This window comes from Phasianus colchicus, chromosome 6 (assembly GCF_987193195.1).
Source record: "Phasianus colchicus chromosome 6, bPhaCol1.hap1.1, whole genome shotgun sequence".
Taxonomy (NCBI): Eukaryota; Metazoa; Chordata; class Aves; order Galliformes; family Phasianidae; genus Phasianus; species Phasianus colchicus.
In genome coordinates, this window is record NC_143441.1 from 53,433,177 (window position 1) to 53,460,046 (window position 26,870).

Genomic DNA, 26,870 nt, shown 5'->3' on the forward strand with positions numbered 1-26,870 from the left:
ATCACTGGTTCCCATCAGTGATTTTGCTTTGAGAGCTTCCACCTGGCTGGTTTATATCTGTTAACAGCTGTGTGGATCTCACACACTTGTATGGCCCAATAGCTGATCTTACTGTTCTTTTCTGACCCCTGTGATTTCAGTGTTATGTATTGCTCAGTCAGTATCCCAAAACAGTGTCTGTTGTCACTGGGTGCTGTGACCATACCATGCAGTGTCACACAGCCCTGCATTTCCATGGGGCAGTCCCAGCATCCCCATCTGCAGGCAGTGCTCCACACTGTGCACAGAGCTGCTCTGTGTGGTCTGTGGGGAGGTGCTGGCATGGGGCCTGGAGCAGCGCCTTGCTGTCTGCCCAGAGATCCCTGGCTGAGCCCGGCCCCGCAGCCCGGGTCCTGCTTGTTCCCAAGCCCCATCACTCATCCATCCCTTTGTCCCCGTGCTGTCCCTGTGCTGTCCCATGCTCCCTGCTGGCAGAGCGCTCGGTGTCCTCCCCCCAGGCTCTGCTGCAGTGCCCTCATGCCCTCCTTGTTGCTGCCTCCCATCCTGCCTGGTGCAGATTTCATGGGTCTGAACCGGGCAGGGTGAAGGTGAGGAGGGTGCAGCCTTCAAAGTTGGTTTAATCCATGAAAGTTTGTTCTGGGCCGGAGTGGTGGGGAGGAGGAGCATGGCCATTCCCAGGCCCTGTGAGTGTGCAGTGCCTGGAGACCACGGGACGGGTCTGGGGGAGCACCAGTGGGAAGGGGTGCACCAGCACCTTGGCTGCTCTGTCTCCCAGAATGTGTCCCTGGCTCCATCTGTTAGACACCTCTAGGGAGGAGCTGCCGGCACCGAGGGAGCATCCGTCCCTTGTGTGACTGTCTCAGAGTGTGGTCACCGCCTCTCCTGAGTGGTCCTTGTCCATCCCCCCATCTGGGGCTGGAGGAAGGTGTGGAGCAGAGCAAGGAGTGCAGTCAGTGGTGAGGTTGGGCCCTGCCTTGCATTCACACCTTCCTTCAGCACAGCAGGAGGGGTGGTGTGGGACAGGGCACGTGGGCGTCCTCGCTCTGAGGACAGGTCTGGCTGGGGAGCGATGGGGAGGGCAGGGGAGCAGCCCGCTGTGTGCCAGTCACAGAGAGGCACTGCTGGGAAGGCCCTGGGTGTCCTCGCGGGTCCCTGTGTGTCTCCTGGGGTGGCTGTGGGGCCGGCTGGGCGCTGCCCGGACCGAACGAGGCCTGAGGCTCTTGTCATTTCTCTTACAGGGCATTCTGCTGAAGCGCAGCGGCAAGTCGCTCAACAAGGAGTGGAAGAAGAAGTACGTGACGCTGTGTGACAACGGTGTGCTCACCTACCACCCCAGCCTGCACGTGAGTACCGTGGCATGTGGCAGGGCTCGGCGGTCCCCTTTTGCTCCTGCAGGTGCCATGGCCACAGAGAGCTGCTGGCAAAGGGTTTGGCGTTGGTGGGGGCTGCAGGCCCGGAGCGTGGGGTCATTCGGCAGAGCTGGATCTTAGCAAGGCCTGGAGGAAACCATATCCCCGCCCTGATGGCTGTGTCTGCAGTGCCAGACTGGCTGGGAAGAGCTGATGGGAACATAACTCCGCGCAGAAGGATGCTCAGTAACTGCATCTGTCTGTTCCCCGTTGCCCTTCGTCAGTCCATGAAAGCAGGGGCTGCTGCCTCCCTGCATCCCGGGTGAGGAGCGGGCAGAGGCTCCTCGCAGCCACGTCTGGTGCTGCCATTTGGGCGTGGAGCAATTTTCTGGCTGCTAGGTGTTGGGTAATGGGGACGCAGTGCCTGCACGGAGCCCGCCGTGCGCCAGCACTCCATGCATCTCTGATCTCCTCGCTGCTCGGCTCAGGCACGCAGCTGCTGCCCCATCCATCTCTGTCGCCTCCCCACTGTGGGGCTAATGACTTCTTCCCCGTTCCCTCTTGAGCACAGTTTGCTGCTGGAGCAGTGAGCAGAGGACACGCACACCTGTGACACCCGCTGCAGCCGGGCTGTGTTGGCTGAGCTCGGGGTGCAGCCCCCACCCCCACACGCTGCAGGCCCCGCTCCGTCCCCATTTCCTCAGCTGTAGTGTTTGAGTGCTCCGAGCCCCGCGGGCGGCTGTGCCTCTGATTCTTGGGTTGCTCTGCTGCGTCCCCACATCCTGAGCCCCATCCTTACAGAAGGAGCCAGTCCTCGCGTTTGCTTTCCGTAATTCAGGGGAGTGCTGGAACAGTTGATTTTCCTGTGTAGCCTTGGAGCTGTGTGGTGTTCTGTGTGATTCTGCAGCCCTCTAACTTTGCAGCCCCATTTTTTAGTCTTTATTGACCCAAAGCGGGAGGCAGTGGCTGCTCTGCGTGCTCACATGCGTGCGTGGGTTTATCAGCTTTCCATTGGAGGCGTCATAGGGCCGCTGTTAAAATCAGGCAGAGGCAGAGTAATTGGGGATGTTGTTTAACTGCTCTCAGCTGATGCTGCTGCACACTGGGTTTGTCTCCTCTTTACTCCATTCGTTCCTCAGGGGGTGATCTCGTTTGATGTCAGTTGCTTTCCTTACTTCACTTCTTTGGTGTTTCATTTCATTTCTGTGCTGCCTCGAGCAAAAATCTGGTTTGCTTCCACCTGGTGCAACTGGTGATGCACAGCCCATAGCTGAGAGGTGCGGGTGGGCGTCTCCTCCCCCAGATCTCATGGAAAGCTTTCAGCCTTGCACCAGGGTAGCGGTGCCCCCTGTTTCCCTGCAGCAGAGACTGGTTATGTGTGGGGCACAGGAGCCTTTCCTCGCCTTCCCTGCATGAGGGTTGGGTACAGGGACAGCCTTACAGATTGGTGCTTCCAATGGGGCCCCATTAAGTCCTGTCCTCCCATCTTCTGTGGTGAACCAGGGGGTGCTTCCTGCCCTCTGGCAGCACAAAGCGGGCACCTGTGTTACAGTCATTGGTGATGGGAGAGCCTTCTGGGGGTCATCGATTCCAACCCCTTGCTAAAGCAGGTTCCCTGCAGGATGTTGCATCCTTCACAGGATGTGAAGCAGAGCTCATGGGTCAGTGACAAAACTGGGCCAGCTGCTTTGTCCCCTCTCTTATAGGAATGCAGGCGGTAGGGTGAGCGCAGAGCCCAACCTCCCCCAGGGTCCTCAGCCCCAGAGCATCTCTGGGCAGCCTGGTCTGGTGGTTGGTGACCCTGCACATAGCAGGGGGGTTGAAACTAGATGAGCACTGCGGTCCTTCTCAACCCATATAGTTCTATGATTCTATGACCTCTTTGCTGCTTTGCGTTCCCAGTGACATTCCTGGGGTTATCCAGGTGTTCCCTGCCTGGGATCTGTTCTCTCTGTCCTTCTTCTGCCTGTCCCTGCCCAGCAGGGATGGGGGTGGTGCCCCCGCCGGGTCTGTGCCCCATCACTTGGCTGGGTCGTGCTTCTCATTTCACCACCAAAGGTGCCCTGTCAGGGCTGTGCACCTTGTACCTATTTCAGACATTGTGTCTGGGCCCCTCCAGCCCCTCCTTGGCATTGCCTCTCCGCAGTCAGACACGGGCTGTGCTTTGCAGAGGGGCTGCTGGCACACAGATGAGCAGCAGCAGCTCCAAGCCCAGGCGCTCGGATGGCGCAGCGGCACGGAGCTGTGCAGGTAGCAGAGCCCTGGCCTCAGCACAGATCTCCTCCTGCGCCTGCATTTCTCCCACCTTCCCACGAGTGGCTCAGTGGCAGGGAAGCGGTGAGCAGTGTGAGCTGCGCTGCGGTCCCAGCACCTCCCCAGGCCGTGTGTGCTGCTCCCACTGGCAGGGCTGAGCCGTGGCCGCGCTGCGCGGAGCCGAGCGGAGCAGCTCCCATTTTGCAGCCAGTGGAGCCATTCACACAATCACCTTCTGTTAATTCTATCTGCAACATCAATTAAATTGTTTGTAGAAACTAATTGAATGTGGCTTAATCACACATCTTAATAGCTTTCCACGCTTTGAACTCGTTGTTAATTCCAGTAATAAAATGAAATGAGAGAACTGGCTGGGTAATTAGCGAGGAGGCTTGGGAAGAAATTGCTGTTTTATGGCGTGCAATAAAAGCGGAGCGCCGGTGACCGCTGGCTCCGGCAGGCAGCCGGCGAGCGCCGATTGTGCTGAGCCAGGGAAATCCTGCGGCCCAGGGCTGCGCCGGGCCCCCCTGGCTGGGAGCGGTGCGGGGCAGCGCTGGGCTGGTGGGTCTGAGGGAGCCGCCCAGGGCTGTGTGCCCATCCCCACGGCCGTGTGGGTCGGGGTGCCGGGAGCTGCGGCCAGGCGGGCGCTGCCCCGCGCCATGGGTTGGGAGCGGCTGCGCCTTGCTGGCTGCGCTCATCTCGCCAAGCTCTGGAGCAGCAGTTCATGCAGCACCGGCTCAGATCCAACCCCTCGGTGACCTCCTTGTGAACTGGAGCGAGCACAGAGCTCCGCAGCTCGCCCCACACGGCTGCTGCCTCTCATCTGCCCGTCGTGGAGAAGAGCGCTGGGGCTGCCCCACAGGCCTGGACGACCCAGAGCCGGGACGGGGCTGGCACCCCTGGGCTCTGCGGGGACCACAGGCTCAGTGCTTTCCTTTTGTGTGGGCCCAGGGAAGCACAGCTGGGTGCAGCACTGCAGGATAGGACAGGCGTGGTGGCGCCTGGCACAGCTGCAGCCGCGCTCTGGCTGAAGGTGGGCACTGCTGGGAGGGCGGAGTGATGCTTGTGGTCTGCGTGCAGTCTGGAGCTGTGCAGTGCTGTGCCAGCAGTGGGGGAAGAGCTGAGTGTGGAGTGACTCAAAGCCACAGATGGGCAATGCAGAGGGGTGCTGTGCTGAGCTGAGCCACTCTGGGCTTGAGTCACACCAGTGGGGACCTGAGCTGGAGTTCTCACATCACATTACCCACACCAAGTTATGTTGCATTGTCATCTGCTGCACCTGAACGCTGTGACCAAAAGGACAGCGGATGCAGGAGCTGGGATCTGCCTGCTGCCTGCATGCCCCTCTGCCCCATCTGTCCCCCCTCAGGCAGGACTGTACAAACAGATCCTCACAGCACACCAACTCCACCTGCTCTTGCTGTGCAGCACTGGGAGCAGGACCCAGCACTCTTAGGTCCCAGCCCAGGGGTCAGAGCAGCATCCAGGCCCTCCATCCACTTCCCAGGCTGCCTGCAGGCTGTGGGCACCAGCACTGGGGTGGCTGTGGGCTGAGCCCTGGGCTCAGCTCGGTGCCCCCGTGTGGGATGGACACCAGTCAGCCCCGGGGCTGCTGTCAGCCACAGGCACGGAGGGATCCGACGTTGGTTGGATGGAGGAATGAGAGAGGGGCTGAGAGTGACGGGCCGGGTCATGGCTGATCTGTACCATCTCTGCCGCAGGACTACATGCAGAACGTGCACGGGAAGGAGATCGACCTGCTGAGAACCACAGTGAAGGTGCCTGGCAAGCGGCTGCCCAGGGCTACGGCGGCAGCGCCCGGCGCGAGCCCCAAAGCCAACGGGCTGGCAAAGGAGCGGAGCAGCACACAGCTGGCAGCCAGCACGGGTAGGTGGTGGTGCTGTGCCCATCCCGCTGCACGGCTTTGGCTCTGCCTGCAGTAACATCCTTGTAGGTAAGCATAGGAGGAGTGGGAGAGCCAAGCGGATGGTGAGGTGCATTGGGAGCTGCTGGCAGCGGTGTGGTTGGAAGTCTGTGGCCAGCAGTGTTCCCCAGGGGTCGGTGTTGGGTACGGTGTTGTTCAACATCACTAGTGACCTGGATGAAGGGATGGAGTCCATCCTCAGCAAGTTTGGTGATGGCACAAAGCTGGGAGGGGCGGCTGACACACCTGAAGGCCGTGCTGCCGTTCAGTGAGACCTGGACAGGCTGAGAGCAATCTTATGGGGTTCAGCAAGGACAGTGCAAGATCCTACACCTGGGAGGAATAACCACAGCATTAGTACAGGGTGGGGCTGAGCTGCTGGAAAGGAGCTCTGCAGAGAAGGACCTGGAGATCCTGGTTGACCAGCATTTGACCAGTGGTTGATGGCAGGCTGATTATGAGCCAGCAGCATGTCCTCACCTCGTGCCTTCCCTCTAGGGACCCTTAGGGGGGCTGGACCAGAAGGTCTCTGGAGGTCTCTTCCAGCCCCCAGGGCTCTGTGCCTGCAGGGTGCTGTTGGGGTGGTGGGAGCTGTGCTGCCCTTCCTGCAGCACGTGGGCAGCACCTGGCTCTGCTGAGCAGCAGCGGGAGCTGCTCCTGGCTTTCGTGCTCTGAATGCCTTTGGTGTGTGCTGGTGTCTCTGGGTAACCCCCAGGTGGCTGCAGCTGGGCTCTAAGTATGGCATGAGTTGCATGAGCTGCTGTGTATGGAGGCAGCTGCTGCAACATAAAGTGGTGGAAAACTCTGCCAGCGATGTTTCTTGATCATGGAAAACTCTGTTCTGTTCCTGCCCGCTTCTGTGGCTCCTTTTCCTTCTTATTTTTTCCTGCAGCCATAGGATCCCAGGGGGCTGCCCTGGGATTACTGTCACTGTGCAGCAGCCACCACACGTGGGGCTGGGAGGGTCCAGGGGGGCTCAGTGCCAGCTCTTGTGGTCCGCAGCACCCAGGACAGGCGCTGCTGTGGAGCAGTGAGCCCTCCTCACCCACTGCAAGTTGTGCAGAGCCATGCTCGCTCTGCAGGCTGGGTATGGCTGCAGTGATTTTTGACCAAGGATGCGTACCTGGAGGTTCTGCCTGTAGTCTGCCTCTGCTCTCTGCTGTTTGCTGCTACTTCTTCACCACCACTGCCATGCACCCTCAGCATGCAGGAGCACGGTGGCAGCTCTGCCCCTGCACAGCACTGCTCAGACGTGTTTGCAGGGTGCTCGGTGTGATGTCTGCACCCACACAGTTACCACAGCTGTGAGGAGGGTTCGGGCAAAGCACAGAACGGCTCCCGTGATGAATCCTGCACCATGTACCCCATGTTCTGCTCCCAGCAGCCGTCCTGCCCTCCTGGCCTCACAGCTGGGATGTGGTTGGGGCGGGGGTCGGGATGTGGGTTGAGCTGTGGGTTGTTCCTGGTCACTGCTGCCTGGAGCCCGGCGTGGGGCCTCAGCCTCACCTGCAGCACGAGGAGAGCAGCACAGGGCTGTGGTTGGAGATGCAGCTCCCTGGCAGGGAGCGTGATTCAGTGCTGACGTCGTGTGTCAGGAGGGTGGTGGGCTTAGTGCTGCTTGGAGCCTTGAACACCAGATCAGATATCTTCCTACAAGAGATGCTTTGATCCATTTGTGTGTGCTGCTGTGTGCGTGCCGGGCTGACGCTGCATGGGTGCTGGGGCTGTGCTGGCGGCAGATCAGTGAATGTGGGATCCCCATTCACACATTGCCTTCGCTCTGCACCCCTGCATAGCACACCCCCTGACTCTGTGTCCCTATAGCACCGTGTCCCCATAGCACTGTGTCCCCATAGCACCATGTCCCCATAGCACCGTGTCTCTATAGCACTGTGTCCCCCCAGCGCCGTGTCCCCATAGTGCTGTACCCCAGCAGCACTGTCCCCCCGCAGCACACAGCACTGAGGATGGGGCAGCAGCCTCAGGTGTGCGTTGGCTCTGCGCAGCCATGTGGTGCTGCACACAAACAGCACAGCAGTGGAGCACTCAGTGGGGCTCTGCTCAGCTCTGGTGCAGCCGATGGCTGGGTGAAAACTCCGCTGTGGTAACAGCTCCTCCCTGGGCACCGCGTCCCTCCTGTCCCTCTCTGGGCAGTGCAGCCCTCAGCAGTGCTGTGCCCGTGGCCATCTCCAGGGCTGTGCTCTGCAGATGGGGGTCTGCTCTCCCCCAGCAGCGTGTGGGTGCAGCACAGAGCGTGGGGAGGTCAGAGCTGCTCCCTGCGGCCACTGAGAGCTGTGCCACTGTCCTCATGGGGACAAGAGGAGCGGTGGGGAGAGGGGAGGAAGGGGAACAAAGATGGAGAGCTCTCAGCGTGCCCAGAGGTGTGCGGGCAGCACACAGGGCTGCTGGGGCTCCGGCTGAGCTCCGGAGTGGGGCAGACTCAGCACAGAGCTGAGTGAAGGGGTGGAGAGCTGCCGGTATGGGAACTGCACGGCTGGGCTCAGGGATGGCCGTGCCCAATAACGCACTGCTCACATCACACATTCCCTGCACAAACACTGCTTCAGAGGCACAGTGTCACGCTGCAGCTGTTGGTGTTGGGATCTTCTGCCCTGTCTGCCTCTGCTTTATGTTTCGTTGCAGAGGTGCAGAAGCGTGAAGTCACAGAATCACAGAACATCCCGGGTTGGAAGGGACCCGCAGGGATCGTTGGTTCCCACTCAGTGCTGAAGCAGCTCATCTCTGGGGTTGTAACTCCTCTGACACGTGGTGCAGAGCTTGGCTCCCAGCCACAACTCTGTCCTCAGTTAAAAATGGTTTTGTATCGTTGCTGTTTTGTTCACCTCCTTGTGCCCCAGGTGTCCATCAGAGTGTGATCAGAGCTGTTGTAAGCTTCTCGTTGAGAACTGGATCCCCCCAGGCTGTGCTGGCAGGGAGCCTCTGCTTTGCTCTGCTGGTTTACCCTTCACTGTGCAATGCAGTGCCCTCCTGGCTTCAGTTCCTCCATGCAGTTGTATCGGTGGGGGCCAACCAGAGGCACTGCAGTAGCTGAGAGCTGAGTGCAGTCCCACAGCTGGCTGAGTGGGCTGAGCCAGTGCTGGGACACAGAGCTGGGCAGCAATGCAGCTCTGCATCTGGGTGCTGGGCAGGGCAGGACAGGGTGCTGCGGGATGGTGTGGGGTACTGCAGGGTGCTGCAGAGCAGTGCCGTGTCCTGGGAGATCCACAGGTGCATGGGGGAGGAGGGAGAGCTTCCTTCCCACACATCCAGGGCAGGATCTCTCATCCCTGAGATGGGAATGTGTTGGGACTGATGTGCGTGAGGGCCAGCAGCCCATGGTGTCAGTGGTGAGCAGATACAGACAGTCCGTGGTTGTTAGCATTCATGAAATGTTTTCCTTAATATAACAAACAGTCCAAGAAGTGTTTTGAGTCTCAAAGGTGCCATTTCTTCAGTGTGCTGCTGATGCCGCATGGATACAGAGCAGGTCTCTGAGTGGGGCTGGGGGTCTGCACTGGGGCTGCATGTTTGTGGTGGGGTCAGGTGTCTGCCATGGGTCCGGTGTCTGCACTGGGGCCAGGTGTGTGCAGGGGGTGTTGGTGGTCAGCTCCCTTTGGGGCTGCAGCTGCTAGAGATGGACTGGGGCTCATACAGGGTGTGCTGAGGCAGCGTTATGTAGGAATGATCACTCTTTGTGATGATTCCTTCTGGATGTGGAGGGAGAAATCAGATGTTTCAGTGTCACAGGGAAAAGACAAGTGGGTGCTGCTCCTCAGAGGTTCAGGAGGTTCTCAGCAGTGCCTGCCCGGTGGGAAGCAGGGCTGTGCTGCGGGGCTGGAGCTGTGCTGCCCAGGGCAGTGTGGGGATGCAGAGTGCAGAGCCCAGCAGGGCTCCTGCAGTCAGGGACAAGCAGTGCTCACAGGGCTGCTTGCGTGGTGCAAACCCGGCAGCATCCGGGCTGGGGGCACCAGCAGGATGGGCACTTCTCACCTGGGAATGCATTCTGGATATAAAGGGCTGCGTGTGTGGGGTTTGGTGATGTATCCCTCGTGGTGCGGCAGCGCAGGTTTGGTGTCTCCTCCTCCAGGATCACAGCTGCGCTCTCACTGTGGGTCAGCAGCTCCCCCCTTCTACTTTGGTGCCCCATCGGTGCGTGTTTCGGAAGGACGAAGGCAGCTCTCGCTCAGATGGGATGGAAAGGATCCCAGGGTCATGTTCCATCACCTTGAGCCCGGTCTGAGCACAGCTGCAGCCCTGCGTTGTTGCTTTGCAGAGGGGCCCTTCTCCCAGCACAGGGAGGTGCACAATGGCCGCTGCTGGAGGACGTGGGCTGTGCTGTGTGCATCCCTGCACGCTTAACGTGGGCACATGCAGAGCCCGTGAGCCTGCTCCGTGCTGCACGGCGCGGCTGGACGCAGGGCCTCAGGTGAGCGGCCAGGAGAGACGGGGCAGGATGGAGGCAGCTCCTCACCTCCTCCTCCTCGTGATTGCTCCCGGAGCCGGGGAGGCGCTGTGACCCTCTGCTCGTGGAGGTGCTGCACAGGGTGCGCGTTGGCGCAGGGTCCTCCCTCGCTCCCAGGAGCCAGGAGCCCACGGCACGGCCCGTCCCTGCTGAGCCCCCGCCCGGCCGCGCTGCCCCCAGCGCAGTGGGATGGGCTCCCCCAGGCCGGGTGCTGCGCCTGCTGTGCTCATGTCACGTCGGGCTCCGTCGATGTTAACATCTCATTATCTTTGTTACTGTAATTACATTATCCGCTGCTTTATGCAGAATTATTCTCCGAGGACTAATTGATGGATCCATGTTTAATTCATTAATCATTAGCATCAAATTCGACAATTACAGTGCACACTGATTGTGGAATTTCAAATGTAATGAGGGAAGAATTAACAAAGAAAAGGGAAAACCTGTTTCCCGGCACAGCGCTGCTCGCCGTGGGGGACGCTGACATTGAGGGAGAGCAGCAGCAGAGGGCAGCGCTGGGACCATCCCGTATCAGAGCTGCTCCATCGTGGTGCGGAGGCTGGGACGGGTGCGCGGCGCTCGGCGCTCGGCTCCGCGACGAAGCTGCCCTGCAGCGCCTGCAGTCGGCACGTGGGCACCACGCAGAGCAGCTCTGGGAGCACGGGGGCCGTCCCTGCAGCTCGGCGGGGACGTGGGGCAGAGTGCTGGTGCTGCAGAAGGGGCTCCCTGCCCACGTGGCCCTGCGGATGCTCTGCTGTCTGCACGGCGGTCTGTGGAAGCTGAACCGTGGCTGTGCAGGGAGAGCCATGGCAGCTTCACCTGGGTACACTGCTCTGCCTGCAGCGGTGCCTCGAGCTCTGCTCTGGGCAGGGGCAGGTTCTGCTGGAATGCTTTGGTGCTCCTCACCGCCTGGCTGCCTCTGCGTCAAGTCATTGCAACCCCAAAGTGCTGGGAGCAGTGCTGGGAGCAACGCTGGGTGCAGTGCTGGGAGCAGTGCTGGGTGCAATGCTGGGAGCAGTGCTGGGAGCAATGCTGGGAGCAATGCTGGGAGCAGTGCTGGGAGCAACGCTGGGTGCAATGCAGGGAGCAATGCTGGGTGCAATGCTGGGAGCAGTGCAGGGAGCAATACTGTGTGCAATGCTGGGTGCAGTGCTGGGTGCAGTGCTGGGAGCAGTGCTGGGTGCAGTGCTGGGTGCAGTGCTGGGTGCAATGCTGGGTGCAGTGCTGGGTGCAGTGCTGGGAGCAGTGCTGGGTGCAGTGCTGGGTGCAGTGCTGGGTGCAATGCTGGGTGCAGTGCTGGGTGCAGTGCTGGGAGCAGTGCTGGGTGCAGTGCTGGGTGCAGTGCTGGGTGCAATGCTGGGTGCAGTGCTGGGTGCAGTGCTGGGAGCAGTGCTGGGTGCAGTGCTGGGAGCAATGCTGGGTGCAGTGCTGGGAGCAGTGCTGGGTGCAATGCTGGGAGCAATGCTGGGAGCAACACTGGGCGCAATGCTGGGTGCAGTGCTGGGAGCAACGCTGAGTGCAATGCTGGGTGCAGTGCTGGGAGCAGTGCTGGGTGCAGTGCTGGATGTAGTGCTACCCCATGATGAAAGCGCTGAGGCAGTGCCTGTGCTGCTGCGCAGAGCAGAGCTTCACTGGGAGTGGGAGCATGGGGTCCCAGGAGTTCCTCTATGCAGGACCTTTGTTCCTCCCAGCAACACCTTAAGGGTTATTTGTAGTCTAAGAGTAAAGCGTGGATCAGAGATTGAATTTGTTTGTAATTAATACTTTTCATCATGAATCATGTATAAAATAGTGCAAATTCATATTTATATTACAAATATGCACTATAGCATTCAGGTGGTGACACCTCATGCATGTTTACCTACTCCCTTCAGCAGGAAGATGAGTCCTGAATGCGAAGCAAAGCCCTCAGCATTGTGCTGCCAGGACCTGCGGGGCAGCGCGGGGCCAGATGGGAGCAGGGAGCTGCAGGAAGATGCAGGGCTGAGCCTGTCTGTGCCCTGTGCTGTGGGATCCGTGTTCCCACAAGGTGTAACTGCTCTCTCTCCTGTTATTTCTTTCTGAGGAGAGGGTGCTGAGGCAGAGATGAAGGCAGACCTGTCAGAGGCGCCTGCCAGCCGTGTGCCCCCAGCTCAGAGCCCATGAGCTGCTGTTTCTCCCCAGGAACTTGGCCTTGTTTAGCCCTGCTGAGCTCCCGTGGGTGCTCAGTCCCCACCTGGGCACTCAGAGCAGGAGGTGCTTTGTTAGCAGCTGTTACTGACACGTGTTGGTGGAGGTGACGTGAGCAGGGAGTTCTGCAGGGCGGCCAATGGTTGACCAACGGTTGGCTAACAGTTTACCAGCAGTTGACCAGTGATTGACTACAGGCTGACTGTGAGCCAGCAGTGTGTGCTGGTGGCCAAGGAGGCCAGTGGGACCCTCTCTCTGCACTGCAGAGAGTGTGGCCAGCAGGATGAGGGAGGTGATCCTCCGCTCTGCTCTGCCTGGGGGGGCACAGCTGGAGCAGTGCACCCAGTGCTGGGCTGCCCAGTTCCAGGCAGGTGGGAACTGCTGGAGAAAGCCCAGTGGAGGATGCGGAGATGGTGGGGCCTGGAGCACCTCCTGATGGGGCAGGCTGAGAGCCCTGGGCTGTGCGCGTGGAGGAGAGAAGGCCGAGGGATCTGAGCAGTGCTCCGTGCAGTTCTTCCGTGTGTGCAGTGGGGATAATTGTGCACAGTGTAACTGCTGCTGGTCCCGGCCCTCATCCGTATCCCAGAGATGCATTGAGCAGTGCAGTGCTCAGCCACCACCACAGGGTGCTGTCATGTCCAGGGCTGTTGTCACAGCGTGCCACGCCGTGGTTCAGGTGGCATTCACAGCTCTGCATCACGCTGCATCCTCACATCACAGCACGGCGTTACCGTCTCTGCGGTCAGGCTGTGGGCTCCCTGCAGCCTTGGGTGGGCAGCCAGAAGGTTTTGGCAGACCGAGGCTGCGCTGGTGGGAGGAAGGCGATGCTTTCTGCTCCCAGTGAAGGTGTGTGGGGGGAATGCACTGACCAGCGCTGCGTTCTGGGGCACGCTTTGGCGCAGCAGCAGAGGGCTGTAAGGAAGGAAGGCACACTGAGCTGCTCGGCAGCTGTCCCAGCCTTTGTATGAATATGCAGAGTTGTTACCGTGTTGTGCCAATGGCAGCGTGCAGGAGCAGGAGGGGTGAGGCAGGGCTGTACGGGGGCTGAGCAGTGCTGGGCACAGCAGCTCCCTGCCACTGGGCCACATCCTTTCGTGAGCCTCTTCATTCTCCAGTTTCAGCATGCAAAACAGCAGAGCTTTCAGCATCCGGGCAGAGCTCTGCTGTGTGCTGCCCCTGCAGAACCCACGCTGCATTGCACCCTGCAGCACACACACTGCTTTGTGCCCTGCAGTGCCTGCACTGCACCGTGCCTTGCACAACCTGCTGCTCTCCAAGGGGAGAGCGGAGATTGATTTGCTCCTGCCCAGCAGAATGATCATTGACCCTAATTAGAGACAATTACTGGGACTTGATACACTTGCTGCTTGCTAGAACACTAAAGGAGCAGAGCAGTGCATGGCAGGGCTGAGCAGGGAAGGCAGCTTTGGGGGGGTGAGGAGGAAAGGACTCGACTGTGGCTGTGGCTGTGCTGGGCAGTGCTGGGGGAGGCAGATGGGCGCAGGGCGGCACACGGCTGAGGCTGCTGTGCTGAGCATCTGGCTGTGGGCACCTGCAGAAATGACGAGATGTAATTAGCGGCCACCTGTGAAAACGTGGGTCTGAATTGCTTGCCCCGTGCTGCCAAGGAAGCTGGGAAATGGGGCAGCTGGTATCTTCCAGAGGGGGCTGAGGGCCTTTCCCTTCTGCACTGCACCTTCTGTTCCTCACAGAGCAGCTGCAGGGCAGGTCAGGCCGTGCAGCTCACAGGGGGGGGGAGCTCCCTCTGCTGCACTGCATGTGGGTCAGAGCTGTTGGGGCTCTGCCTGCAGCCTCGGGGTGCACTGATGCTGAGTGTGCTGCAGGGCTGAGCTCGCTCCATGCACTGCAGCCCGCATCCCAGCCGTGCTGATCTCTTTTGGACTTCCAGTTGCACGGTGCCTTTTGGTTTTGTACTTTAGGCAGTGCTGCTCATACGTACATTTTCCGTAGCTCATGATTTCAGGTTTCCGCAGGGACTGAGTGTCACCTACGGTCACGTTAGTAGAGCAGAAGGCAGAATCAGCATCATTTCTTCATCACCCATTCCCTGCTCCTGCTTTCCACCACTTTGGCTGTGTGTCTCAGAAATGGTTCCTGAAGCATTTAGGTGTGATGTGGTGGAGAATGAATGACGCTGTGACAGCGATACCCACCAGAGGACCCAAGCAGTGGGAATGGTGCCGTCCTGAACCTACTGCACTGAGGCACAGCACAGCACTGCAGAGATGCTGTGCTCCCTCTGAGCAGAGACCTCAGAGCAGCAGCTCGGGCACAGGTAACCCCGATGTGGTGCTGCTGCTCAGGCAGAGGAGAGCTGAGAGCAGAAATAGGGAGCTTCAAACACGCATAGACACACACGTGCTCAAAAATACATATCTGAGCCAATTTCACAGAGCTGAAAGCAATTAGAGCCAGATCTTTGGGGAAAAAAATACAGGAAAAAGTGTGGAGCGTAATTAGGAGTGATGAAAGGAGCATTTTACTGGATAGCAAAAAGTCAAAATCAAAGGAGAGGCTGCACTACTTAAAGGTATTAATCTGGGTTAGAGGAGACGTGAACTGCTCACTCCTCTGTCCAGATCACAACAGATGCACAGGAGCAGAGCAAGGAGAACCAGGCTGTGTGCTGCCTGGTTCACTTCATGCAGCAGTGTATCATAGAATCATAGAATGGCTGGGTTGAAAAGGACCTCAAAGATCATCCAGTTTCAACCCCCTGCTGTGGGCAGGATCGCCAGCCAGCAGCGCAGGCTGCCTGTATGTGTGTGTATGGATGCAGCCACCTCTGAGCAGCCTGGCCTGGGATGGCCACGTGCTGCCCTTGTCCTGCAGGGAAAGCCCCCTCTCCTCCTCTCTCATGGTGCTTTACTCAAAGAATGGACAAACCCCACCTGTGCTCCCTCCTCCCTGCACAGCCCAGCATCTCCCAGCTCCGCTGGCTGCAGGAGCACACGGCGCCGTTACCACAAGGGGCTGCAGGGAGGTAAAGACAGCAAAAAGTTCTTTTCGAGTTTATTAGGAACTAATGAATCCTAACACAGCGTTGGTTCATTACTACATGGAAATAATAGAGCGGTTAATAAAGAAAGGAACCACGTGTTCAGTAAACACTTCTGTTTGGTGTCTGGGAAGAGGAGAGATGATGTATCTTAGCGCAGAATGATGAATTCTTCATATTCCAGCTGTAATTAGAAGCAAATTAAACAGCAGGTAGGAGATTTAGACGTGTTGGAATCAGCGAGTGTGAATTATTTAATTCGGGAATTTTGGAAGCCTTTCTCAGCTGTCTGTGGTGACTGCAGTTTGGGGCTGGGAGGACTTGGAGGGCTCAGGGGATGTCCTGTGACTGCAGACCGTGCTGTGCTGGGAGACGTGTGGGGAGCTCTGTTGGTGTGGTTGTAGCAGAGAAAAGGGGCTGAGATTTTTCCAGTGCTGTTTGTAAGAACCAAGAGAGGAGCAAAACTCTGATAACAGAGAGTGCCTTATCAGATAAATGTATGGCAAGGTCCAGTGGTGGCTGAGGAGGGGTGGTTCAGCTGGAAATAAGCAGCACAGCTCCCACCATCACTGCAGCTCTGCTCCCACCACCACTGCAGCCCTGGGGCAGCTCTGCTGGGAGGAGAGCCTGATTGCTGGGGCTGCTCCTCCTGGACCCAGGCAGGCTCAGAGGGATCCACCGTGGCCACAGACCCTGCAGGAGCTGTGAGGTCATGGAGCTGCGCTCTGCTCGGCGCTGCGGGGCAGCACGCGGCGCTGGGTGCAAACTGCAGCCCAGGAGCTCCCTGCACACAGCCAGCTCTGCAGGGGGACGGCGGCCGTGGGCTCTCCTCCTTGGGGATCTCCCACCCCACTGTGCTCTGGGGGGCAATGCTGGGGGAGGGGGGAACAGCGGGACACCGAGGGGCCCCATCCTCAGCCACGCTGCAGGTCTGTGATCTGGCTTTGCCGTGATGCTCAGAAGTGGGCATCAGCCGTGCTGGTAGGGCAGAACTGATGTGCCACAGCCTGGCTTCATCAGCACTGGTCGGATCAGTGCACTGTCAGAGGAAGCAGTCCTTTCCCCAGTGATGCTGTCAGGGATGACTCCAGTGTTAATGCTCTGAAATGTGACTGCGTATCCATCTGCTGCGTGGTGTTACAGTGCTGTGGGCTGTGAGCACTGCTGAGGTCACACCAACATGTTGATGTGAAATTCTTTACTTTTTGAATTCCGTGCAAACAGGAATGGGGAAAGCTGTGCTGATGGACTGTGGGGGGGGGGCAGGGAGAGGTCAGTCCTGGAGACTGTGCTCAGAGAGACAGGCAGTGCATTACATGTGGCTTTCTGTTTACCTTCTGCCTTGCCTAATGTACAGGGATCCTGTCATGCAGCTCAGGTGGTATCACGTCTGGGAGGAGGGGTTCTCTGCTGGACCAATCTACCTGTTCCCAGGACAAGGGGGCTGTGTGCAGGGCTCAGGCAGCTCCACAGGGACGCAGGATCTGGGTGCTCTGTGTGGTCACGCTGCTGGTGGGGCAGTGCCTGCAGGGAGGGGTGCTCCAGCTGTGCATCGGGCAGACCTGGGCACTGCACAGCCCTCAGGATGCTGCGCTCTGCTGCGGGACTTCCCCAGGCAGTGTTCTGTGCTGTTTGCCTTCCTCTGCTCCCTGCTGTGCACTGCACACGTGCTGCCCATGCAGTATGGCGCAGGTCAGCCTGCACCGGCTGAGATGGGGATCCCATCACCTTCCCTCCCAACTCACCCCATCCCATCCTGTCCCACCCCGTCCCATCTCATCCTGTCCCACTCTGTCCCACTCCATCTCGTCCCATCCCAGGACCCATCCCCTCTCAGTCCCAGGGGTGTCCCTGCTCTGGTGGCAGCGGGCTCCCTCCCACCAGGAGGAGAGAGGAGATGGATGCGGCAGTCAAGAGCGGAGCGCCAGCTAATTACCCTTCCGAGTGTGTCTTGTAAATTAAGGGCTAATTAGAGGCAAAGTCAGTGTCATGGTTTTACACGTGTTTCTGTGGTGCTGAACAAGGCAGGGAGGGGGAGCGCACGGCAGTGGGGCTCAGGGGTTTGAGCGGTGGCACTGCACTGGGGCTGTGGGTCTGCGGTACCTGGCCCCATGGTTCTGTGGGAGCCTGGCCCCACAGCTGGTGCTCAGGGCTGCAGGACCTGATCCCATGGCTGCAAGCGGGGAGACACTCAGGCTGCCCCCCATTCTACTCGTGCCATGGCCGCCTGGTACAGCCACTGCTCTCTGTAAGGGAAATTTGGAACTGAGATCCTGGCACTCCGCAGCCACAGGCAGCACTCAAACATTGGTGACATTTGGACCACATTTTGCAGTTTTTTTGGGAATGGTGGGGACAGAGCTGTAACTTCATGCACAGACCCTGGTGCTGCACGTGGGGGGTTGCAGTCGTGGGGCACTGGAGAGCAGAGCGCAGCTGACCTCGCAGCACGGGGCAGCAGGGGAGGTGTGGGGCTGTGTGTGCAGTGCCAGGTGTGGTCGGTCCCCCCAGCAGTGTCCTCCCCCCAGACACACTGCTGGCAGCACTCAGCAGCAGGAGCAGCTCCGTCTGGTTGCGTGGGGAGTCGGGGCTGTTCCTGTAATCCAGAAACATTTGACCCATTTCAGATCAAAGTGATCTCATCTTCTTTGGCCGCTTCTGTTCCCCAGAACTTTCCTCGGTGGGTTCTAAGCTGCCGGGATGCAGCTAAGGGGTCCCAGCGGGGGCAGAGGCCTTCCCCCTGCCTGTCCCCATGACATCCTCCATGGGCTTTCCACTCGCCCTGTGCTCTGTGCTGGGGCACACAGGCGGTGAAACTGCACGAGGACGGGCGCTGGGGCTGCTGGCGGTGCCTGCTGGTGCAGGTGCTTGTGGTCGCGGTGGGGACCGGGAGCAGATCGCAGACTGCAGAACCGGACCGAAGGGGGGCTGCGTGCTGGGACCCCCAGCTGTGCCATGCTGGGCACCCGGCTGCCCGGTGCTGTGTGGGGACCTGCAGGAGAGGAGGGCCGGAGCAGCCCTGGTGCCGGGCACCTGCACACACGTGGCACAGGGCTCACGGCTCTGCCCCAGGCAGCCGTCGGCTCGCGCTGACCCGGCGGCTCTCTTGCAGGCGCCCCACATTCCAGCAGCAGCACCTCCCTGCACTCGGAGCGCTCCGTCAGCGGCATCAACCTGGTGGGCTTCAGCTCCAAGCCCGACGGCATGCACCAGCGCTCCTACTCTGTCTCCAGCGCCGATCAGTGGAGCGAGGCCATGGCGCTGCCCGGCGCCTGCCCCAACCCCGGTGAGTGGCACTGCGGCCCTGCGGGGCTGCGGGAGGTTCTGTGGGGTGGGCCCAAGCGAGGGTCAGCACGCACCGGGGGCAGCGGAGGCTGCTCTTAGCACCCACCCCGCTGCGGGCTTTGGGGCAGAGGAACCCAAAGTGGTGATTCCACCCTCTGTGCGCACACCGCGGCTCCCCCCGCGCCCGCTCGCTCCACGACGTTTCAGGACAGTTGAGTGAATTAAAATAATTCATACATTTCCCAACGTAGCCACTTTGCCGAATTGGAAAATAAATGCTTTTGTGCTGCATTCATCACTCCTTCGTTCCTGGCTCTGCCGCCGCACTAAAAAAGCAGTTAAATGCACATCAAGAGTGGAGGAGCCATTTCCATGCCTGCTCGCCCCTTGTAGTTCTCATTAGCGCGGCAGCCGCCCCCCCGCGCGGTCCCAGGGGCTTTCGCAGTTTAAAGAGAGCCTCTTTATGATCATTACCGGAGTCCGACTGTGCGGGCGCCATTTGCAGCTGAGGAGGCTCCTCATTTGTAACTGTGAAAAACTATCAATTTCAGCGCGCCTGATGCAGCGGCTCCATCATTGGCCCCATCAGCTCCCTGCTGGAAGCGAATTAATCAGACTGTTACTGCTGATGGGGCAGCGCGGCGACGGCAGCGGAAGGGCGCAGCTCTGAGCAGTAATGTGCCACGGCCCCCCCAGCCCGAGCCCTGGACACGGAGCGGCCGTGCTGCCGGGGGGGGGATGCTCTGGGCACTGCCCATGTATGGCACGGCCCCGCTGTGCTGCAGGGCTGCTCCGTGCCCAGGGCCGGCGGGGAGAGGGTCTCTCCTCAGAGCCAAAGGTCTGAGAGCGCCCGCTCCAGGAGATCGTAGAGCCACGGGATCACATAGGACGCGTGGAAGGGACACCCCTGGCTGGGTGCCCCCACCTGCTCAGGCTGCCTAGGGCCCATCCGTGGCCTTGGGCACCTCCGGGAATGGGGCACCTTCATTTCTGAGCAGCACTGCTGCGGCCTCCCTGCAGAGTTTCCTCCCGACGCCCGACCTACATCTCCCCTCTTAGTTTAAAGCCATTCCCCCCTGTCCTCTCCCACGTGCACCTTGGTGAGCTCCTCAGGAGGGCTGCACAGCTGGCACAGACATTGCCAGGACCCTGCAAGTCCCCAGCTTCAGTTCTGTACCAACAATTGCAGGGCAGCACAGACAGCGTGGGCTGGGTGATGGCTGCTGTGCAGAGGGGGCACAGGGTCAGTGCAGGCTGCAGGCGCCCCACAGCCCTGAGGTGTGGCACAGCACGGGGGTGCGGGAGCAGGCAGGCAGCACGGGGGTGCACCACGGTCCCTCGGGTGGGAAAGCTCAGATCCCTGCAGTGCTGGGCTTGGGGGTGGGAGGCACCTCGCACCTCCTGCAGGCCCCGTCCTGCCGAACGGCAGAGGTAATTTATATCCATAAAGTGGGATCTGATTTTATTAGATTTATTTCTCTCAATTGCCAAGGGTGAGCTATTTCCCCATGGATTAATAGCAGCAGCAACGCCCCACTCGTGTGTGTCAGATCCAGCAGGAACCTGGCACGGCAGAGCTGTGCCACCACGTCCCATCCTGGCCATGCACACACACAGCTCAGCAGGCAGCTCCGTGCTGCTGGGCGCCACCAGGACCGCTCCCTCCCCGGTGCCACCAGCCCTGGGGCTGCGCTTGCGGCTCGCTGGGATGCCCAACGCTGCAGCACCGTGCTGGGCAGCGGGGCCGGAGCGGAGCTGTGGGCACACAGAGGCAGGAGCACATTTCGGAGAGGGTTAACCGAGCAGCGAGGGCTCCTGCGCCTCGTTGCCTTCCCCGGAGTCTGCATTTTTATGCTGATTGGAAGCCTGCGCTGTGTGTGCTGCTGAAATTGAATGTCAGGCTTTTGATTTTGTTGCTGGTCTCTAATGAAATTTGACATTTAATGGTGAGTGCAGCGGCAGCGTGTGTGTGTGTGATCGGAGCTTGATTAGCGCGCTCTAATTGACAGTAATTAGGCAGCTCCCTGATTGTTTCTAATTCTGCTATTAATTGTAAGGAACAGTATGATTGAGGATAAATTTGGTGCGTTGCTGCTGGGGATGCAGCTTCTTCAGCTCCATATCGGGAGCCTATGGAGACCATTGCGCTCAGGTTCCCGAGCGTGGCAAGCCCTCGCCTCATCTGCGAGGCCGTGCAGGGCGCGGGGCTGCGGAGGTGCAGGGCTGTGGGCTGCACATGGCAGCGTGCTGCACTGTCCCTTCCAAACACAGAGGCGTTGCCCTGCATGGTGCCTGTGCGTGTCCCATCCATCCGAGTGCTGGCAGCGACCCTCAGCAGCCCCCCGAAGAGAGTCCCCATGCCCAGGGTGACCCCGCGTAGGGACTCACACGGGCCCCCACGTGGAGACCCATACAGCATAGGGACCCACACGGAGACCCTCCGGCCCCAGACCCAGTGCTGAGCAGCTCAGTTCCTGCTCTGTCTGCAGGTCGGGGCTGTGCAGCTGCAGCCAGGCAGAGCGCTGCTGCCGTCCCTGAACCCTCGGGTGCCTCCCGCTGTACATCATCTTCTCTCTCTTTGTCCATAGCCAACGGCACTGCCGATTCCCTCAGCTCCAGCCCCAACATCTCCACCGCCGCCAGCCCCAAGCTGGAGCCGCCCCCGTCGCCGCATGCCAACAGGAAGAAGCACCGCAGGAAAAAGAGCACGGGGACGACGCGGCCCGACGGCCCCAGCACGGCGGCTGAAGGTAGGCAGCCTCTGCTCCGCGGCGCAGGGACACCGGGGCACGGGGTGCTCCTGCCCAACTCATTGGTGCCTCTTCAGGGAGCCGTCACCCCTGAATCTGCCCGTGGTGTCCCACGTGCGGTGCAGCAGGACTGCCAGCGTGCTGCTGTGTGCACGTTAGTGGTAGTGGCAATTATGGGCTGTATCAGCAGGGCTGGGAGCGCACGTACGGTTACAGTGTGCGTAGACATGCAGAAGGTTGCAGACGCTCTCTGCCATAGGAGCTCGTTTCTGCGTGCTTGTGAATCTGCCACGCTTCCACCGTTGGAAGGCCTGCTGGTCTGCCTCCAGGTGAGGGTCTTTGGAGGTGTTCATCTGCTGCAGGGGAGCACAGTGTGATGGAGCGGGCAGCGTTCTGCCAGGCACTGTGGGTATCTGTGCCTCTGAAGCAGAGCCTGAGCTGTGCAGGGCTGCGTGAAGGCTGCCCACATCAGCAGGCACAGCTCAGTGCAGCACAGTTCTAGGGCCTGAACCTGTGGCTGGCCTCTGCAGAGCGCTGTGCTCAGGTACTGGGTGCCATCTGAGGTTACCGTGTCCTGCAGCCATCAGTGAGCTTCTGCAGGAAGCAAACTAAGGATGGAGTTCAGGTGGCTGAAGGAGAAGTGGGGCTAAGTTCAGGCATCAGAGCAGATGCTGTTTGTAACACGAGGTGCAGTGGAGTCTGTCCTGCGCCATGGCCATGCTGCTGTCCTGTCCCATCCCAGGGCAGCTGCAGCCCTCGGCTGTATCTGCTGTGCCTGAGCAGCTCTTTGTCATTCCTCCCTCGGAAAGCATCCTGGTGAAGGTCTGCAGGGGGATTCAGCAGCTCTGGTTTACTCCATATGCAGTTGATCTTTACCTGAATGACACCAAGTTTGGGAAGGACTTTCCCTTATGGCGTTTGATTCCGGTACCTCCCGCGTCATTCGGGTCTGTGATGTGCACTGGGCGTCTCATGGCAGGCAAGAAATATTGCTGTACGTTCATCATGTTAGACCAGTGCGTGCTTAGCTGTGATGGGTGGTGATTATTGGACACTTCACTGCCCTTCCCCACATCTGCAGCTCTCCCAGCACTGTGACAGGGAGAGGCACATTCTCTACGTGTGACATGTGGGCTGTCAGAGTGCAGCAATTCTGTACCTGTACATGGGTGTAAGCAGGCAGTGCTGTGACCCACCCAGTGATTGACACTGCAGGAGGGCTTGGAGATACTGCAGCGTTGGAGGGAAGATCCCAAAGTGGCACTGGGGCTGATGGCTTTGTTTGTGATGTGGATGTGAAAGGTTTCGGCTCTCCAGGAAGAAGGGTGGGAGGTGCAGGGCTGAAGGGCTGCTGCTATCAGTGCTCACAGAGCAGTCCGGCTCTGGAGTGCAACACAGATGGTTGTGGCACAGGAAGGTGCAAAGGCAAAGATCTGAAGCTGTGCAAAACTGAATACAGTTAGTGGAGAGAGTAATTAAAAATGAGCACGCTTTGACGAGCCAGCAGTGCGGACCAGCAGCTGCTCAGAGCTTCACAATTACATGAACTCCTTCTCCAGGAGATGCATTGGTCCCACAGTCTCTGCCCTCTGCCCCCTGTGGATGCAGAGCTGCTGTGACCCCAGTCTGTGCATCTCAGCCCGTCCCATCCTCTCCCATCTCATAGGAAGCTTCGCAGGGACCCTCATCTCTCACTGTTGGCAGTGTCCTCGAGAGGTGGAGTGATGGGAATAGCACGTGGTGGTGCAGTGCCATGCAGTGTATGAGGGCACTGAGTACCCTCTGCTGTCCCCTTCCCTGCTCCCTGCCCACAGTGCCGTGCTGTGCAGTGGTACCCAGCCCTGCTTCAGGCCGATGGAGTTAATGCAGAACTTTGGCAGCTGTTGGAATAACGTCATTTTTTCCTGCAAGTGCACTGCTTCACATCCATCAACATGGAACATCATTTCTCAGGGAGGTATCAGCTACCTGCCTTTGTCACGGCGCAGACCCGGCACACAGCTGTGGCTCCTGCCTGCAGCCCCTGGCACCCGGGCAGAGCGTGCTGCTCCTGCAGCCAGGCTGTGTGCAGCTCCTGGGGCTGTGAGCAGCAGTCACCTGTGGCTCCAGCTCCGTCCTTTGTGGTTTTCCACCCTGGGAATGGCTATGGGAAGTGCTCCATATGTCTCTGCTCCATACGAATGGGAGAGCCGAGGCAGTCCTTTTCAGGGAAGCACAGTATGGCTGGGTTGGAGGGGACATCACAGCCCACCCTGCTGGCATGGGGCTGAAGCACCTGCCCTGCAGCACGGGGCCCATCCCCAGGACCTGCAGCCCTGGAAGTGGTTGTGGCAGGGCTGGGGTCTGTGTGCTGGGCTGCAGCCACGGCCAGCTCACCGCGTGGTCATCTGCATCAGAAGCCAAACGAGCAGCGAGCAAACCAGAGTAATGAATGAGCCTCCGTGTGAGGTCCCACCCCCATGTCCTGATGTCTGCACTTGGTTCTGGTGGTGAACCTGGGGCTCAGCACTGCCCCATGTAGTGGGCATGGCTGGTGGCTGATGTCATGGACAGTGTCCGTAGGGCTGAGTCTTCACTGCTTCTTTATTATCTGCTTTTGCACATTTACCAGCAGTACTTTCACAGCTGGATCACCCGAGCTCTTTGCTTTCACACAGCCAACACAGCGAAAGTGTAAAACTGCTGTGCAGAATGGGGCTGCAGTGCTCTGCATCTGGTGCCAGCATCCCCCAGTGCTGCTCCTGCTGGGAGGGGACACGAGGGGGCATGGGGACAGTGAGAGGATGGTTCCACAAGCAGAGCCACTGCACAGGACCTGGCAGAGCCCCACTGTGAGGCCCTGCAGGCGGGTGCCTGTGGGAGATCCAGGAGCTGCAACCGGCCCCAACCTGTGTGCACCAGGCACGCAGCTCAGGTGAGCATCCTGGGAAAGTTGGTGAGGTCTGGGGATAAATTGCCATCGGTTTATCTCATTTAGGAGGTAATCAGAGCCGGGGACGTGCAGAGCAATTGAATCTTAGTTGTTCTGAAGTATCATAAATCAAACGAGCTGTTGCTTTTTTACATGGGCGCATGTTAAAGAGAGCGCCGTGTCAGGCTGCTAGGGAGCATCAGCAAACTCTGGCAGGCGTGCTGTTGGGCTGCCGGGCTGTCATGAGCAGTGCAGAGCTGCACGGGCTGCGGGAGCACCGCGGCTGCTCTGTGCCCGGAGTGGCACAGCACGGCACCGCGCTAGGTGCTGGCGTTGGGCTGCAGGCGCTGCAGGGACGCAGCAGCAGTGCCCATCCCTGCAGCCGAGCCCTGTGCCCCCCTGGTGCCCTGCCGTGGCTCTGCTTGGTGGCAGCGGCGCGGGGCCGTGAGTCAGAGCAGCACCTTCGTGACGCTCCCTGCACCAGCATCCCCGCGGCTGCCAGAGCTCCGGGGATAATGAACTTCTCATGTGCTTAAAGAGTGATGCAGGGTGCATGGCGAGAAGCTGACAGCCCCTTAATGTGCTGCTCAGCGGCGGCCAAACGACGCGGTTTTGTCTTTGTTTTTTAGTTTTAAAACCCATGGGAAATTGATGGCCAGTAAAGAGTTGTGTTGGGGCGCGGTGCGTGATTAATGCCAACTGTCAGCGGCTGTCGGGGCCGACGGCACAGAGCTGCGAGCGCGAGGCTGAGCTGCAAGCGTGGGGCTGAGCTTTGAACACAGGGCTAAACTGCAAGCACAGGGCTGAGCAGTGAGCACGGGGCTGAGCTGTGAGCACGGGGCTGAGCTGTGAGCACGGGGCTGAGCCATGCACACTGCACTGCCGGGATCTCAGTGCGATGCTCAGCCCCCGCCTGCCCCACGCAGCACAACGTGTGCGTGGCATCGCCCTGTCGGTGCCCCTGAGCCCCGCATGCTGCCTGCATGCCCTGCACCATGCACACAGATTGACAGCCCAAGTCCGTGGAGACCTCAGTGCCCCTCCCTGCATCCCGCAGGAGCATCGCCCAGTCCTGACTGCTCCTGCTCAGCTGCTTTTGTTGTCCTTCCCCACTGTGCACGCTTACACGTGTGCACACACGTATCCGGTGCCTCAGGATGGATGCTCTTAACCCAGCTGAGTTTGTACATCTCTGTGGATGTCAGTCCCCAGCCCCACCGCCCACAGCCCCACACAACCCTTGGGCATGGCACGGCAGGGCAGGGCAGGGCATGGCAGAAGGTGCTGGCTCGGCGTGGGGCCATGGAGAACTCTCTGGCTCAGGGCCGGGAGCACTGCAGGGTCTCCATAGCAATGTTCTGCAGCTCTCCTGGCGGCTCGTCACTGTGGAGGGGGCCCGTCCCCGTTGCACTAATACAGGTTAGGAATATTGGGTTTAATGATCTGCAAAATGAGGAGGCAGCGAGCTGACATTTACGAATGGTGCTGCATCCTTCTCTTCCCAGACGCCTGCTAATTTGTTGATATCCCAAACACCTCATAATGATGTGGTACAGTGGCAGCTTGCAAACAAGCATCCCGGGGCTGGGGGCCCGGCTGCCCGCTCCTGGGCACTGCGGGAGCTCAGCAGCAGAGCTGTGTGTTGGGGACCCCTTGGGGGGCACAGCCCGGGGGAGCTGTCCTGCAGCAGGGAGTGCCACCTCCTGGGAGTCCTGCAGGGCTCTGCTGTGCTCTGCTGTTCTGCCGTTGCGGCGGTGAACTGAGCCCTCCCCAGCAGGACAGGTCGATGCGCTCCACCGGGTGCTAAAGCCACCCGAAGGTACCGGTTCTGCTCAGATCCCCCTGCTGAGAGCTGAGCAAATAGGCCTTGGCATGAGCTCTGGGATGCCGATGCTCCCCTTTTTTCTCCCTGTGCTGCTTCTACCTCAGGTGTCCCAGCTGCAAGGTGGCAGTGCCATTTCCGTGCTCTGCTGGACAGCTTTACTCCGGGCAGCTCTGTGGCTCTGTGGACAGCTGTTTCCTCCCAGGGCTGTGTGTATGGTGGGACTGGGCATGATAAGTCCCTAAGGGCCAATTGCCCGCAGGAGCCCTCAGCGTGCTCAGTGTGGTGATGTGGCCACTTCCCGTGTCCAAGTGCTGCATGCCCTGCCCCGTCCTGGCACTGCGCGGTGCCCTCGTTAATTTTGCTCTCATTTGGAGCACTCATTGCCGGGCAGCGTTGGAGCAGGGTCGGGGGGTTAACGCCCATTAGCAGAGCTGCATCGTGCCGAGCTCTGCTCAGCAGCTCTTCACGGAGCTCAGTCTTTAAAACATCATCAAAAAATCATCAAGAGGGAGAGAGGCGATCTCCTTCATTTCCACTGCCCACTAATTCTAATGGAGCTGCATAATGGACTCCCACCAGCACCCCGTGGGCCGGGAGAGGGGAGATGATGGAGATGGGTGCTGCAGCAGCCCTGGGACAGCCCTCTCTGTCACCCACAGCCATCACTGCCATCCCACTGCCATCCCACTGCCATCCCACACCTCCTTGCTGCCATCCCACTGCCATCCTGCAGCCTTCCCAAGCCCCTCGGGAGCTCCATCCCTGCAGCACTGCCCCGAGCTGCTGCAGGGCGTAGTGGTGCTTTCCCTTGCAGAAAGGAGCCCAGTATGGGAGCAGAGCAGCCGCCCTTTGTTCGCTCTTGGCGGGCTGCAGGAGCAGCGGCCCTTTGTTCAGCGCTGGGCTGGAATCCATGCGGCACAAAG

The 26,870-nt window shown here is 59.6% G+C and overlaps 1 protein-coding gene across 2 annotated transcripts in view; it reads left to right on the forward strand.

The window, feature by feature from the left end:
• Positions 1–26,870, forward strand: part of AGAP3 (ArfGAP with GTPase domain, ankyrin repeat and PH domain 3) — a 79,592-nt gene that overhangs the window by 45,762 nt on the left and 6,960 nt on the right. For both annotated transcript variants that reach the window (XM_031613823.2, XM_090143336.1), the window contains exons 10-13: positions 1,239–1,343; positions 5,324–5,489; positions 18,289–18,462; positions 21,050–21,211. In XM_031613823.2, the coding sequence (XP_031469683.2) occupies positions 1,239–1,343; positions 5,324–5,489; positions 18,289–18,462; positions 21,050–21,211 (607 nt within the window). The remainder of the gene's footprint in view (positions 1–1,238; positions 1,344–5,323; positions 5,490–18,288; positions 18,463–21,049; positions 21,212–26,870) is intronic.